At 42.8% G+C, this 15773-nt stretch overlaps 1 protein-coding gene across 1 annotated transcript; it reads left to right on the top strand.

The window, feature by feature from the left end:
• Positions 1-1443: 1443 nt before the first annotated feature.
• Positions 1444-13625, top strand: CELA1 (chymotrypsin like elastase 1). Its single transcript, XM_056801001.1, has 8 exons — positions 1444-1552; positions 2090-2172; positions 4013-4113; positions 5192-5317; positions 7816-7952; positions 9184-9329; positions 12546-12695; positions 13468-13625. Exons 1-8 carry the CDS (start codon positions 1513-1515, stop codon positions 13483-13485), a joined length of 801 nt encoding a protein of 266 aa, XP_056656979.1. The 5' UTR covers positions 1444-1512; the 3' UTR covers positions 13486-13625.
• Positions 13626-15773: the final 2148 nt, after the last annotated feature.

Genomic DNA, 15773 nt, shown 5'->3' on the forward strand with positions numbered 1-15773 from the left:
GAACCTGGCTTGTAGGAGAAAGAGGTGTCTCATAATCCTGAGTCAGTGGGTCTATTACATGAATAAATACAAAGTAATGGGAGGAGAGGGGAATACAGATAAGCAAAGGGGAGGCTCAGGAAATGCCTGTCTGGAAGGTATAACTGGAGCTGGAAGATTGGCAGAAGTGGAGAATTCAAAGAGGAAATGCTAAAGAGGAAGTATATTCCTGGGATGGCATCTATGAAGAACAGGTAATGAGCCCAATTAACTAGAGCATGATATGTGCAAAGTAATATATGATCAGCCTGAAAAGAAGACAGGCAGGTAAGGGGAGGCAAAGTATGGCTGAGCCCTCATTACGGAGATGTGCTTTGTTATGAAATTGAAGGAGTACTTGGATATGTATACTCTTGGATATGTATACTCTACTAAGTCACTAGAAGCAGAAGTGCCCACTTCACACAGAGACTCTAAGTTGGATTCCACATGGCTTCTCTCCTTTCAACCTTTATGAAGACCTGTCCAGCCCTCTTTTCAGAGCTTGGACTCTAGACTGACTGGGTAAATAATATAAACACCATATGCCTGGGATGACAATCTGGTATTTACCCCTTCTTTGGTTCACTGCCTACATGCTATTCTGTGAGTCCCCTGACCTAATTCAATCAAAATCAACTTCATAAAGCCCTCTGCCATCCATCACTCCCCTACTTAAGGACATATAAGGCTCCTATCACTCCCAGGTCCCATCCAAACTCCAAGGCACCATGGAGTAGAAGATAGGGTACTGAATTCAAATGGATCCTTACTAATAGTGTGACCTAGCTTAAACTTTCCATTCCTTAGTTTCATCAACTGTGAAATGAGAGGGTGGAACTGATGGCCTCTAAAGTCCCTTCTAGTTCTAAATCTAAAACTCTTTTACCCACTGTTATACAAGTGTCTTGGGAGGATCCAGTTAGGGTCCTCTCATCTCTCATCAGACCCTACTTCCCCTCCTTTCTTCATCTCTCACTCTCCATATACCTCCAGCCTCTTTTCTGCACACCTTCCCCAATCTTCACTCCCCAAAATTCATCCTAGACCTCCTACACTGAAACCCAGGGCTCTGTCCATCTTCCTGGTCTTTCTCTACCTCCATACCTGTCCTGAGTATATGTTCTGTCTTCCCCATTAAATTGGGAACTCCCTGAAAGCAAGGAGTATATGCCCCCTCCATCTGGATCCTCATTCCTTTAGTGCTTGTGAACATAAGGCACACAGACTAACTCAAAGCAGATGTGTCACCATCTTGTTTTTGACGATTTTTTCCCTTGAAGAAATCAGAGTTTATTGATTAGATTCAGATTCAAATTTTAGCCTCGACCTTGGTTTGTCTTTGAACAAAAGACAAATGAGTTTGTATTTCCATAGTCACCTGCAGTTTTCCCTCCCGTTACATGGTCTTTATCAGCTAGTATGGAGTGATAAGAGCCCTATAAAGCAGGGTTGTGGGGGGCCTGGGAGTTAGTGGTCTAACCCTCAGGCACCATGCTCCAAATTCTGATCCTCGCTCTCCTGGTCTTTTGCGGTAAGTCTGACCTGTGTTATGTAGTTAGGCTGGATCAGGAGGTCTCCCCAAGCTCTAAGCCTGTTCTTAGGCTCAGAATAAAGGTTGGTCCCTACTCTATGCCCTAATACTATAGGAACAGCTTTCTTTTCTTGGTATCTCCAATGGCAGGAGTTAATGTACCCTATCATTTAGCCATCACTGTAGTGGGCCATTACCCACTGACATGTCTTTGGACCTGTCAGTTGAGGATGAGGCTCCTTGAGGAGTGCTGAAGGGAATTCCCCTCCATTATTCACGGGAAATCTATTGGTTAGAGACCTCAGCAAATAGCCTTAGTTGGGAGTGCATAATGGTATCCCTAGCCTCAGAGAATTAAGTCAAAGGCATTTATTTATGACTCAGTGAAGTTCTCAGTCTTCTAGGAAAAGGAGAGGGCAAATATCCAACAATCCTGTGCCTATATCCCCTTTAATACCACATTGCATTCTTTAGCCTTCTTATAGCATAGCTAAAAGGTTGCTCCGCCATTAATCATTCCTTTTTCCTTTCCCAAAGGTCACGGCTTGGAGGATTTCCCAGATACCAATGCCCGAGTTGTGGGGGGAACCAATGCCCAAAGAAATGTCTGGCCTTCCCAGGTAGGTATGACCCCATAGGTACAGCTTTCCTCAAACCCAGGGTTCTCCTATAAGCCGCATACATCTGGAAGCAGAGCTCAAGAGGCTTTGGAGTCACGTTTTGAAGGTAGCTGGAACCCGCAGCTTCTCTAACTGCAGGAAGATTGGAAATTAGAACCTGGAAACACAAAATGGACTTATACCTTCCACACAGATATATACTATAGTTAAGAGACACATGGGTACATGACACTTGCACTTATAGGAGCAACTAGGGATAGACTAGGTAGAGAGAGGACTAGGAGTTAAGGAATTCTGAGTTTGAATCTTGCTTTGAACTCTTACTTAGCTGTGTGAACCTGGGAAAGTCACTTATCCTCTCTGTGCCCCTGTTTCTTTGCCTGTAAGATGAAGGAATAGACCTGATGGCTTTTGGGGGTTCCTTTTAGCTCCAAATCTGATTTCATGGGTCCTCCATTTCTCATTCACCTCCCAGACATATATTGCCTAGGTACCATTCACCCAAACTTCCAGGCACCCAACCCTTTATATCATAAAACCCACTATGCCATGATTTAGGTTTCATTCTTAGATATGACTGCCTACATGTTACATTATGTTGGGTCATGTTATTTTGTGTCACATTTTGTCATATTATCCTACATCATATATTATGTTTACGTTGTGTTCTGTACTCTATATCTTATTATTATAGTCCATATTCATATCATGTTGGATTATATTCTTTATTCATATCACATGACGTTATCTTTTTCATTAGCTTCCTTGGGCCTCAGTTTCCTCTTCCATAAAATAAGGAAATTGAACGTATTGACTGGAGGACCCATTCCAGCTTTGACATTCTAGGTTATAATCCATAGCTACCTCTAAACACACACCTGCCCTCTCTATCTCAGCTTCTAGCTTAAATATCACTCACACGTCTTCATCTCTCCTACACACTGATCACACAGAGTCATGATTTGGCTGCTTTAAAGGCAATTTCCTACTTTTTCATGTCAATAGTCGTACTGTAGGACCTCACTTTACACAAACTCAACACACAGGTGTCATTGGTGATCAAAAAGGATCTGCACCATTTTCCCAGGCTGCGTAAAGACTCACAGCAGTTCTCCCAATCATGTTTAAGTCATCGCATTGTTTCATACCTAACATTAGCTCCTACACATAAGTCTTGTCCAGAGCTCTTGCTTGTAACAAGCTGCACCTTGTTAGGCCAGTGCTTCTATTTGTTTCATCAATGCGTCTTAGTGATTGATAATGGTCCCATGGTACAAGAGTAGTGATGTTCATAGCTCTGAAAAGCCTAACAAAAGCTCTAAAGGGCCTAGGTGATGCTTGTATAAGAAATACTCATTAAATAATGGGGTTTACTATTACACTGAATTTTCAAAATCAGAGGAAGGAGTATATCTCCAGGATATAGGTAAAGACATATGGAGAGGGACAGATAGACTGCTGGGTCTAGAGTTGGGAGAACTTCGGTTCAAACTGGACTTCACACACCTCCTAGCTGTGTGACTTTGGACAAGTTACTTAACTCCAATTGCCTAGCCCTTGCCACTCTTCTGTCTTAGAATTGATTGTAAGACAGAAGGTAAGGGTTTAAAAAGAAAAGAAGGAGGAAAAAAAAGAAACAGTTATGAAGAATCCAGAATTATGAGGCTCTGAACAGCAGTTTGATGCCACTTCTCTTCCCAGGCAAAGGATATTATCATTCCCATTGCAAACAGCCCCATTTTCTTTTGTTTGAGAGGGGGAATGAAACTTGGAAAGTGGTGAGATAAGCAGGGAGAGAATTAACCATTGATTCCTCTTTTTCTTTACCTGATCGTTCTAGATTTCTCTCCAGTACTCATCTGGGGGCTCATGGTATCACACCTGTGGAGGGACTCTTGTTACCCAGGACTGGGTGATGACAGCAGCTCATTGTGTGGACAAGTAAGGAAAAAAATAAGATAATCATTTCTCTAGGTATTAATAGAAGTTGGTATTAGCCACTAAGGTTCTGGACTTATCTGAAAGTTCAAATCTTGCCTCAAATACTTTTTTAAAAAATCTTTACCTTTTTAGAATTGATAATAAGTATAGATTATATGGCAGAAAAGTGGTAAGAGCTAAGCATATAGGATTAAGTTGTCCGGGTTCACATAGCTAGGAAGTGTCTGAGGCCAGATTTGAACCCAGATCCTTTTGACTCTGGGTCTGGAGCTTTATCCATTATTTTACCCAATGGCCCTATTGTCTCATCTGTAAAATGGAAATGATAATTACATCAAATCAGAGAGTTATGAGAATCAGATGAAATAATATCTTTAGAGTGCTTTGTAAGCCTTAAGGTATTAGATAAATATGAGTTCTTATTATTGGTTTAGGGAGAAATGAGGACTGGGTGTCCAGCATTTGTGAGTGAGTTCTGTGTGTACCATCCTTTCTCCAGTATGGCCAGGAAGAAATGTCTTTAATATGGAAATCTACATATTGAAAGCTTCTGGAGGGAAATCTGAGTGGTATACGGGAACAAACCCTTTAATGGGATATATCATATTCTAATATTATCTTTACAACTCTCCTGTATAGAGTGGTTAGACCATGAACCCAAACTATTGAAATGGGAAAGGGAGAAAGATTACAGGTTACAGATGAAATGTTGATGTTTATTTTGGAGTCTGAATTGCTTCTGTATAGGCTGGATAAAATGAGCTGATTTAGCAGACAGACCACTTGGAGTCATGAAAACTTGAATATAAACACTAGCCTCTCTGTGTCCAGTAGCTTTGTCTATAAGATGAGGATAATAATAGAACCCACCTCCCCTCGGGTTGGTGTGAGAATAGAATCAATGGAAAGCCTTCTCAAAATCTTCAAATACTAGACAAATGTGAATTATTATTGTTCTTAAGCATTAAACAAGATGATCTTGCCCATTATTTTCACACCGAAGGAGATTTGCCATGGTAGACAGAATGAGGGACCTAAACTATGGTAGGTCACCTATGGCTTTCTTCTCCTCCTCCAGCAACATGAATTTCCGAGTCGTGGTTGGAGATCACAACCTGTACCAGAATGATGGCACTGAACAGTATGTGAGCGTCAGGAAAATTGTGGTACATCCAAACTGGAACCCCAACAGTGTGGCTTCAGGGTGAGTAATAGTTAATAATTCATCTGGGGAGGGTGGTCTAGGGTGAGAAGAGGTGTATTGGAGCCTCGCCTCCATATTTTCCTCCTGGGGACAGGGAACAACTGGATCCTGTGTAATCCTGACTGGTGCTCCATGATATCTGAATTGTTTCTTTCTGGCTGTTTGAAGTATTTTTTCCTTGGCCTGGGAGCTCTTGAACCTGGCCATAACTTTCCTGGCAATTGTCATTTGGGGAATTATTGTAGGAGATGATCTGTGGATTCTTTCAAACTCTATTTTACCTTCTTGTTCAAGAATATCAGGGCAAGGGGGACAGCAGGGTGGCCTAGAGATGGGAGGTCCTAGGTTCAAATCTGGCCTTAGACACTTCTTAGCTGTGTGACCCTGAGCAAGTCACTTAAACCCCATTGCCGAGGCCTTACAACTCTTCTGCCTTGAAACCAACACACAGTATTGATTCTAAGACAGAAGGTAAGAGTTTTTAAAAAAAGAATATCAGGGCAATTTTCTTGGATAATTTCTTGTAATATGATGTCCAGGCTTTTGTGTGTGTGTGTGGTTATGACTTTTGAGTAGTACAGTAATACTTAAATTGTCTCCCCTGGATCTATTTTTCAGATCGGTTGTTTTTTTCAATAAGATATTTCATATTTTCTTCTATTTTTTCATTCTTTTGATTTTGTTTTATTGTTTCTTGATGTCTCATGAAATCATTAGTTTCTCTTTGCCCAATTCTAATTTTTAAAGACTGAATTTCTTCTATGATCCTCTTTTGAAGTTGCTCTTTTCTTCATTGGATTTTTTGCCTCTTTTCCAGTAGGTCAATTCTGGTTATAAAACACTATTTTCTTCATTTCATTTGTCTTTTTCCAGTTGATCAGTTTTGCTTTTTAAGCTGTTGTTTTCTTTTTCACATTTTTCTTTAACCTGTCTTATTTGATTTTTTAAAATTCCTTTTGGAGTTCTTCCAGAGCATAAGCCCAATTTCCAGGGTTTTTTTCAAGGTTTTGTTTTAGTTCCTTGTATCTTGTCATTTACTGTTGGTACTACTCTCTGGTCTTTTTCCTATAGAAGCTTTTGATAGTTACCTTCTTTTTCTGTTGTCAATGCATTTTCTTAGCCTTTTGTTTTTATTGGGGGGTTTTTTTGTTGTTTTTTGTTGGGGGGGGGTTGCCAGTGGGCTGTAAGTTCTCTTCTCTGCTAGTTTATTAGATTAGTCTGGTTGAGCTAATTTGCTTGAGGCTAAGTCTTCAATATAGCCAGCCATAGAGGCCTGAAGGTTCTCAGCCAGATAGACCCCTGTTCCTCCCTGCCAGTTGTTGTCAGGGCACAAGACCTCAAAGGGGGTGTCTGAAGTGCTCCTCCACCAGTGCAACCCCTGTCCCAGGATCCCAAGGTTGGCTGTACCTAATTGCAGATCCTAGAATATTAGGGGGAGTGGGGGTGGTCGGCCAGGACTTGTCTATGTACAGTTTTATTTCTGGTCCCCCCCTTATCCTGTGAAGATCTACTGTCTGCCTATCTTTCAAGTTGTGTTCAGTAGGAGAGGCTTGTGACTCTGTCTTGTTAGTTTGGGGTTTCTGTCTTTTTGAAGCACTTCTTAAAGACTGGTACAGAGGGATAGTCAGAGCAGTTTCAGCTTGTGCTACAACTAAACTGCTATCTTGACTTCTTGCCTTGACAGGGAACAACTAGGAACCTAGGCTTTACTTCTGTGCCCCAAGGCCTGGCCCACTCTGGGCAAGGAACTCTATTAGAACATAGGATTAGACATGGAAGGAGCTATAGCAATTATCTAATCCAACTTCTTTTGAGAGTTGAAGTAATTGGGACCTAAAAAGGTTACCTGATTTGACCAAGGTCACATCATAAGAGCGAATTGTGAAATTTTCAGTGTGAGTGAGCATCACACCTTGAAAACTGCTAAGGTGCTAAGCATGCTAGAGGGAGCTGCTCCCTTCCCTTCTCCATGTGTGCCTGAGGACATTTCTCGTATCACTCGCCCTTAGCATATGCTAAGATGATCATTAGGACAGCTAGGTGGTATAGTGGATAGAGCCAGTCTGGAGTCAGGAAAACCTGAGTTTAAATCTGGATTCAGACACTTACTAGTCACTTACTTAACCCTGTTTGCCTCAGTTTCCTCATTTGTAAAATGAACCAGAGAAGGAAAAAGAAAACCATTCCAGTATCTTCGCCAAGAAAATCCCAAATGGGGCCACTAACAGTTGGACACAACTGAACAGCAAGATTATTGTTGATTGTATTATTGTCTGGACTTAAGGAAGCGATGGAGAAAATGTTTATAATGTAGACTAAATTTTGAAATGTATCCTGTCTTTTAGAAGAATCGGTTGTTAAACATTTACTCCAATGCTTCCTACTGATATATGACAGAACTTGGACAAATGTTTAGAAGGAGAAAGGGGACAAGTGCCTTATAAATGGACAGAGACCATCTATGGCATGTGAATGATTCCTCTCCCTTCTGTCCACAGCTATGACATTGCCATGCTCCGTCTGAGCCAGACTGTCACCCTCAACAGCTATGTCCAGCTGGGCACCCTGCCCCCATCAGGTCAGATCTTGCCCAATGGCAACTCCTGCTACATCACAGGCTGGGGCAGAACCAAGAGTAAGTCACTAAACTTGTCATCAACACAGATAGCCTTGATTAACTGTTTCTCTATATTGAGCATGCAGCATATATGTAGTCTGCGCTTTCAAGGGGCTCATCATACATGTCAGACACATTGATTCTTGCATATATAGAAGGAAGGACACACAAACCAAAACCAAAATGGTATGTGAGCTACTTACATCTTTGAATCAGTCTTGGAACTCTGGAACTAAAAGGAATATTAGCAATCATCTAATCTAACAATGGAATGATGGCAAACCTTTTAGAGACCAAGTGCCCAAACTGCAGCCCTCATGCTGCATGCGAGTCCCCTGCCTTACCTCAGACAGGGGAAGGAGGAAGTATTCCCACTGAGCAGTTGGGCAGAGGGGCAGGTGATGTGAGAAATGTCCTCAAGCATTTAGAGAGGGAGAAGGGAGCAGCCCCCTCTGGCACACGTGCAATAGGTTCACCAACATGGATCCATTCTAATCCCCTCATTGTACACCAGAGAAAATAAGATCCATCAAAGGTAAAATTGATTCCCCGAGGTTACACACTTAATTAGTGGCAGAGCAAAACTTAGAACCCCTTGCCTTAGAGTCCTGTGACCTTCCATGACTTCCACTGCCTCCATGGATAGGACAGGAAGAGTAGGTATGTCACTGGAATGTGAATATGAGTGCATAGAGGTAGGGAAATTCCAGGTTTAGATGAGAAAGGATCAAGAAAGGCTATCAGTTTTTCTCAAATAACCTCAGAAGACTTCTCAGAGGTAAGGAGTTTTAAATAACTTTTTTTTAAGCCTTTATGTTCCATCTTAGAAGCAATACTATGTATTGAGCCACCTAGCTGTCTCCTTAAATAACTCCTAAATGAGTGATGATAGGATGATAGTTGGTCAGATTAGAATGGTGTTAGAGGTACATGGCACAGTTTGGTCAAAATTTCAGAGGCAGGAGGTCAAGTAAGTAATGGGAATTCAAAGTTATATTAATCAGGAATAAGGTAAAGAAGAGATAGTCTCTGCATTCAGGGAGTTTATAGTATAATTATAGAAAAGGAAAGATAGCTATATCAACATATATAAACAGTAATTTCCAAAAGATAATGAAGAAAAGGGGGCAGAGAGAATGATTTCTCCGAAAGAGGATTCTCTGTAGAGGGATCCCACTGAGGATGTAGCTTCGCAAGGACTCAGGACTCGGGCCCCTTTCTCATCTCACACTTCTGGTGTCCCCTGTAGCCAATGGGCAGCTGGCTGAGACTCTACAGCAGGCATACCTGCCCGTGGTGGATTATGCAACCTGCTCCAGCAGCTCCTACTGGGGATCCACTGTCAAAACCACCATGGTGTGTGCCGGAGGAGACGGCGTGAGGTCTGGATGCCAGGTAGGAAAGCAAATGGCCTAGCAAGACCCTCCTTTGGGATGGAGAGCAAATGAGTTGAGGGATTGATGCCCCCCTCTTCACCTTCAGAACCAGCCAAAGAGTTTTCCGGCCCCTTTCCCCTCTCGTTCTCTTCCCTCCTCCTTTCACAAATCAAACTCAGCAACAGACTTGTTTTCTCTTGTCTACTCAACAAATTAGGAACACTCTTATCTCTCCTCTGTCTCTATTTATCTTTGCAAACATTTGTGCATATGTGTGTATCTGTGTGTGGGGGGTGTGTGTGACAAAGTGTGTTTTAACCCTTACCTTCTGTCTTGGAGCCAATACTGTGTATTGACTGCAAGGCAGAAGAGCAGTAAGAGCTAGGCAATGGGGGTTAAGTGACTTGCCCAGGGTCACACAGCTGGGAAGTGTCTGAGGCCAGATTTGAACCCAGGACCTCCCATCTCTGGGCCTGGCTCTCAATCCACTGAGCCACCCAGATGCCCCCAGTCCAAGGTTTTAAAGAAATTGAAACCTAGGGGCAGCTAGGTGGCTCAGTGGATTGAGAGTCCGACCCAGAGATAGGAGGTCCTGGGTCCAGTCTGTCCTAGCTGTGTGACCCTGGGCAAGTCACTTAACCCCCATTGCCTAGCCCTTACCACTCTTCTGTATTGAGTCTAAGACAGAAAGCAAGAGTTAAAAAAAAAAAAAAAGTAATTGAAATGTGGGGCTTAAAGCCCCACCTCTCAGTTGACCAGCTTTCCAGGGCTTTCAGCACCTTCTGGGAGCAGCTGCAGAAGGCCTTTGCATTTGGCCCCCAGGTTTTACCTTTACCCTTTTCTGTCCCGGCTCCATCACTGCACTGAGCATCTTGGACCGTCCAGTCCCTGAACCTGTGTGGTTGTCCAAGTTCAAAGATAGGCCATATCCAACCACTCTTCTTCTGCCCATAAAACTATTTTGGATGAAGACAATTCTCTGGCCCCTTCTTCGCCCTGTCTACCACTTGTTCTGGAGCACAAGCGGTGCTCCTGGGCCTTACAGAGAGGGATACAGGCTCAGACACAACATGGCCAGGTGCCAATAGAAGGAAAACGACCCAGAAGGACAGTTTAGCCCGAGACTCTCTCTAGACTAGAAATACCGTCTGGCTGCTTCAGAGCCCCAGAAAGAGAAGGGTGGCTTCTCCCTTAGAAAACTCGCCTCTCCTGGAATCCAAGCTCTTCTTGGCTCCAGATCATCAGTCCAGTCTCTGATGCTAAATTCGCTCCTCAGTCAGTCAGAGGATCTTGGTCCCATGGCTGGTTCTGAAGCATCTCCCCTTATTCCTCCTACTCACTGGTTACTGAATCCCCTCTTCTCTCCCCCCCTTTCAAGGGAAAGAGGGAAACACTGAGCAGGTCCTCTTTTCCATCACCTTAAAATGAGAAGGATCTAGGTCTACACTTAGGGTCACCCCCCCAATAAAGTTCACAAAAGACAATCCATTTACGTATACATTAAATCCAAAAAGTATGCACCTACTGAATGCAAGACATTGGCATAGGAGAGGCTCTGGGTATGCAAAAACAGCTGACGTGGTGACTGCCACAATCTCACTCTCATTTCTTCTTGATTATAACATCATGAAGGAAGTTTTATCATGACGTATAATTATTTCTCCCCATCTCACAGATAAGGAAAACAAAGGCTGAAAGAATAACTAGGAAGTCCAGGCTTCCAGTTCCAAACTAAGCCTCCTCCGTTAGACGCCAACCATCTTAAACTTCTAGTATTGTAGGGGGACGTGGTACACACAATTCACTTTAAAACAAAATAATGCACAATGAATATGAATAATAGATGTATTATGTTTAGCATCGGGAAAGAAAGGGAAAACTTCATGAAGGAAATAGCCCTTAAAGAAAGCGGAAAGTTTCCTTGGTCTCTGGAGAAGCAATGTGCCTTTCTTCCTGTGCCTCTCCTAAAACCCTGCCTCCTTAATGTCTTCTTTGGTGAAATTCCCTGAATTCGCTTCTCTGTGCTAGAGTGCTAGAGAAATATTTCTCAGGAAGCAAAGTGGAATGTGATTTGACTTCACCTTTCAAAACGGGGGGTTTTAACCTTTTTAGTGTGTCCTGGATTCCTTTGGGGGTCTAGTAAAGTCTATGAATCCCTAAGATTATAAAAGAAAACGGTTCCAACAACAATAAAGATAATTTTTCCATATCTAAATTCATAGACCCCACTGAAATCTACCTACAATGCATGGACCCTAGATTAAGAAACCCTCTTCAAGGAGTTGCCCATAATACAAATATTTGGGGGCTTGTTCCAAATTTTTGGAGACTAATCATTTGCCTCCTTTTTTTATTAACATTTTTTTCCAGTTAACAAATATCTATTTTCTTGTCTTTCCACCTCCTCCCACCATTGAGATGGAAAAAAAAAAAGAAAAACATAATCCTTGTCATAAACATGCAAAGTCAAGCAACAAATTCCTAGATTGACTGTGTCCAAAAATGCATGTCTCATTCAACATCCTAGGTCGTCAACTGGCCCTCTAGAATCGTAGATGGTCACTGCATTGGTCAATTCTTATGGCTTTTACTTTTATCCCCCTTTTCAAAATACAAAGAAACAAGAATAAGCAGTCTAAGGGGCATCTGGGTAGCTCAGTGGATTGAGAGCCAGGCCTAGAGATGGGAGATCCTAGGTTCAAATCTGGCCTCAGCCACTTCCCAGCTGTGTGACCCTGGGTAAGTCACTTGACCCCTATTGCCTAGCCCTTACCACTCTTCTGCCTTGGAGCCAATACATAGTATTGACTCCAAGATGGAAGGTAAGGGTTTAAAAAAAAAAAAAGAATAAGCAGTCTTTGCCTTCTCTTTCCTAGAATAGATCAGTGGACTCCTAGATTACCAGGATCTTCCTTACCCCACCAGAATGGGCATCAATTTCTCCAAGAGACAGGAAAATCGAGATAGGAAGAGAAACCATGCCACTGAATTGAGGCAGGAAAGGAGACAAAATCTTCAGGAATGATGACCATAGCTGCCCCCCAGCCAAAACTCCTCTTCTCGTGTGTCAACCTTTCTTGGAAACCACTTTCTTCAAAACCACTAAAACTAGTGGTTTTGTCAACATCGAACAAACTAGCCAAAAGGTCCTTTGCAGAATCTGAGAACTATATCTGTGATGGGCCCTTCCTGCCCTCTGGAAGCCTGCTCCTAAGATAATCTCTCTTTTCTCCAGGGAGATTCTGGGGGTCCTCTTCACTGCATGGTTAACGGCCGCTATGTCGTGCATGGAGTGACCAGCTTTGTGTCCAGCATGGGTTGTAACGTTGCCAGGAAGCCCACAGTCTTTACCCGAGTCTCCAATTACATCACTTGGATCAATAATGTAAGTTGGCCTAGTTGCCAGGCACACACAGTGTGGTTGTACTGTATGGACTGGGAGTATGGGAGGAATAGAAAACTAGGACAGACAGAAGGATATCCCCTGCCCCCAGGCCCACCCCTCCTTGGTTATCCTTTCACACCGCCCTGATCTTTAGGGAGGGAAATACTCTGACTTGGATTCATCTCCTGGGTCAGCCACTCTCTTTTGTGATCTTCTCTCTGGATCTCCATTGCCTCATTAGTAAATAAACCAAGGCCCAGTCAGCCTCCAAGGTTAAAACCACTCTGCATCCATTTCCTGTGGATGTGGGGTAGTGACCAAACAGGGTGGTCTGCAGGAAGATTGGGCACTTCCCCAGAGGAGAAGAGAGAAAGCCTTGTCAGTAGCCACTAGGCCCTTCTAACAAAAGGGAATTTCTTCTTGGGGTAGATTGTTCCGCTGCAGATAATGCTGTTTGAATTGGAAAAGGCCCCTCCATATTAGACTCGTCCCATTGGGCCAACCCATAGGCACCCAAGAGTGCTCTCCCTTCCTCATGGCATGTAGTTTACAATGACGTGCCAAGAACTCCAGAGGTGGCCCAATCCTAGTCTTGTTTCTCCGAGGCCATCTTTCTCATTAAATGGGGTATTTCCCAGGGCAAAAGACTCCATGCCCTCCTGCCTTTGGATTTCTCCTCTACCCCCAGTTCCCCAGTCATTGCCCAGAGACTGATAAGGAAGAATAAAGGAAGAGCAGGAACAACTCTTGAGTGCAACTTCCTTTTTTTCAGGTCATTGCTACCAACTAAACGTTTCCCTGAGACCAAAGCTCTGTCTTTCGACAAATGCCTTCCCCTCCTCTGAAGAAATCGTGGAGAAAGTTCAGGATGAGGGGATTTTGTGCCAAATGTAGACACTGTATACCAAATAATAAAATCAATTGATCAAAACATCCCATTTCTGATCCTCCTTCCATCTAAAATTAAAGTAAGCTATGAAAACGCAGTTAATGTTACCAAGGCATGGTTTAGTCAACTGACTTAAGTAATAAATGCTTAGAACACTGCCTGGAGCGTAGTAGGTGCTTAATAAATATGGGTTGATCAGTTGTTGATGTAAGCATCAGGAAGGAGTTTGAATCCTGTGTCAGACACTTACAGCTGTGTGACCTTGGGTACATCACCTTCCCTTAGGGCTATTGTTTTTTTAATCTTGGTTTCCTCATCTGTAAAGTAGAGGGGATAATAGGACAAATGCAGATACTGTATACCAAATAAAATCAATTGATCAAAATATCCCATTTCTGATCCTCTTGGATCAGAAAAGCATTGGTGTGAGGATTAAATACTATAACATATGTAAAGACCTTAACTTCACGATAGACATCAAGAGCTATATAAATGCTACTTGTTGTTATTATAGTTATTATATAGTTGAAAGCACTTCAAAGTTTACAAAATGCTTTCCTGGGGACAACTAGGTGGCTCAGCAGTAGAGCTGGGAAGTCCTGGGTTCAAAGCTGACCTCAGAGAAGTCCTAGCTCTGGGCATGTCATTTAACGCCCACTGCCTAGCCCTTACCACTCTTCCGCCTTGGAACCCAGTACAACAGAAGATGGCGGCATGTCATTATTGCCATTGTTCAGATGAGGATAATGATGAAGTGTGGAGCGGGCGAGTCCATTGCATGGGGTCACCAAGCTGGTAAAAGGGAGTGCTGTAACTCCATCCAGGTATTTGGAGCCCAGTCGGCTCAATGCAATAAGGGTTGTGTGCCAGGCACTGTGGAAGAGTGTCATGCCAAAACCAAGTGAAACAGATCTGATTCCTGCACTAAAGGCCTTCATTCGTCACTGGGGGTGATGCAATCGATGTGCAAGTGAAGACAGTACAAGGGAAATTGGGGGAGGGAAAAGCAATGAGCAGGGAAGGCTCCGTGGACCAGAAGGCAACGACTCCTCGCCGAGTCTTGACAGGAGCCTCTTTCAGACCTGGATCATAGGTCTGGGGCTGGAAGGAGCGCCAGAGGCTACCCAGTCCACCTCTCTCAGGGGAGGAAACCGAGCCCATGGGAGTGTAAGTGACTTGTCTGTGGTTACACAGATAGAAGGAAATTGGTCATCGGTCAATCAACTGGAAAGTAGTTTGTGAAAAAAGCAGCACTATGGAACAAGGCCAGAAAATGTGCAAAATAAATCAATACTTCTAAGAAGTAATTTCTGAGTTTAAGCTGGCATTTTATTGCAGGAGCTGTAAATTACAAAATGTCAGGGTCCGGATCTGCCTCAACTCTGCCAAAGACCAGAGACTGGAACTGCCCACCCAAGTCTTTTAGAGTCTATGCAAAAAAATCAGATTACATAAACTTCCCCTGAAACGGGGTCAGCTAAATGTTTCTTCAGAAGAGGGAAAACCAAAGTTTCCCCTGTAAGAACGTTTCTTTCAGTTCATTTTCTTATCTTCTTAAAAGGGGAAACTTACTGTCATGTAGTCCCTTTATATCACATCTGGTGAAATGGCCAAGGTTATTCCGGAGTTTCAAAGCCAAAAGAGACAGCACATTACTAAGAAGTCTGGAGATATCCCAAGATGTTAAAGGCAAGTGCCAACTCTCCTAAGCAAAGGTATTTTTGCAAGATACTTCAAGGGATTTTAAGGACAATATGATTATTGATGACTGATTCTCATGTATAATCATTTAATCAGTTAACGATTGGGATTATTCCTTACAAATTGTCACGAAAATACTGCTTCTCTCATAGGATTGCATGCAGAGAAGATATAGTTGTACAGAGGCATAAAACAGTGAATGTAAACGGAAGTTGCTTAATTCGATTATCTTTCACAAAAGTGAGGTAGGAGGTGCAACGAGGGCTCAGCTGAAACTAAATTAAAATAATTTCACAGTTACAACATTTCAGAATTTTCAGGAAGGCAACTCCTAAGTCATCTAGTCCAACCCATACCTATGCAGGAATTTGTCCATCAATAAACACTTATCAAGTACCTACTATGTGCCAAGCACTGTACTAAGGAGAGAGACGGTGTTGGAATTGAGAGAGGTTGGGGAAGGCTTCCAGTCGTCTTTTTTTCTTGAA

This window comes from Monodelphis domestica, chromosome 5, assembly GCF_027887165.1.
Source record: "Monodelphis domestica isolate mMonDom1 chromosome 5, mMonDom1.pri, whole genome shotgun sequence".
Taxonomy (NCBI): Eukaryota; Metazoa; Chordata; class Mammalia; order Didelphimorphia; family Didelphidae; genus Monodelphis; species Monodelphis domestica.

Excerpts from the sequence above, each read along its gene's own strand:
- CELA1 (XM_056801001.1), top strand. The coding sequence starts at position 1,513 with ATGCTCCAAATTCTGATCCTCGCTCTCCTGGTCTTTTGCG. Across the intron at positions 4,114-5,191 it reads GCAGCTCATTGTGTGGACAA|CAACATGAATTTCCGAGTCG; the intron begins GTAAGGAAAAAA and ends CTCCTCCTCCAG. Across the intron at positions 5,318-7,815 it reads CCCAACAGTGTGGCTTCAGG|CTATGACATTGCCATGCTCC; the intron begins GTGAGTAATAGT and ends TTCTGTCCACAG.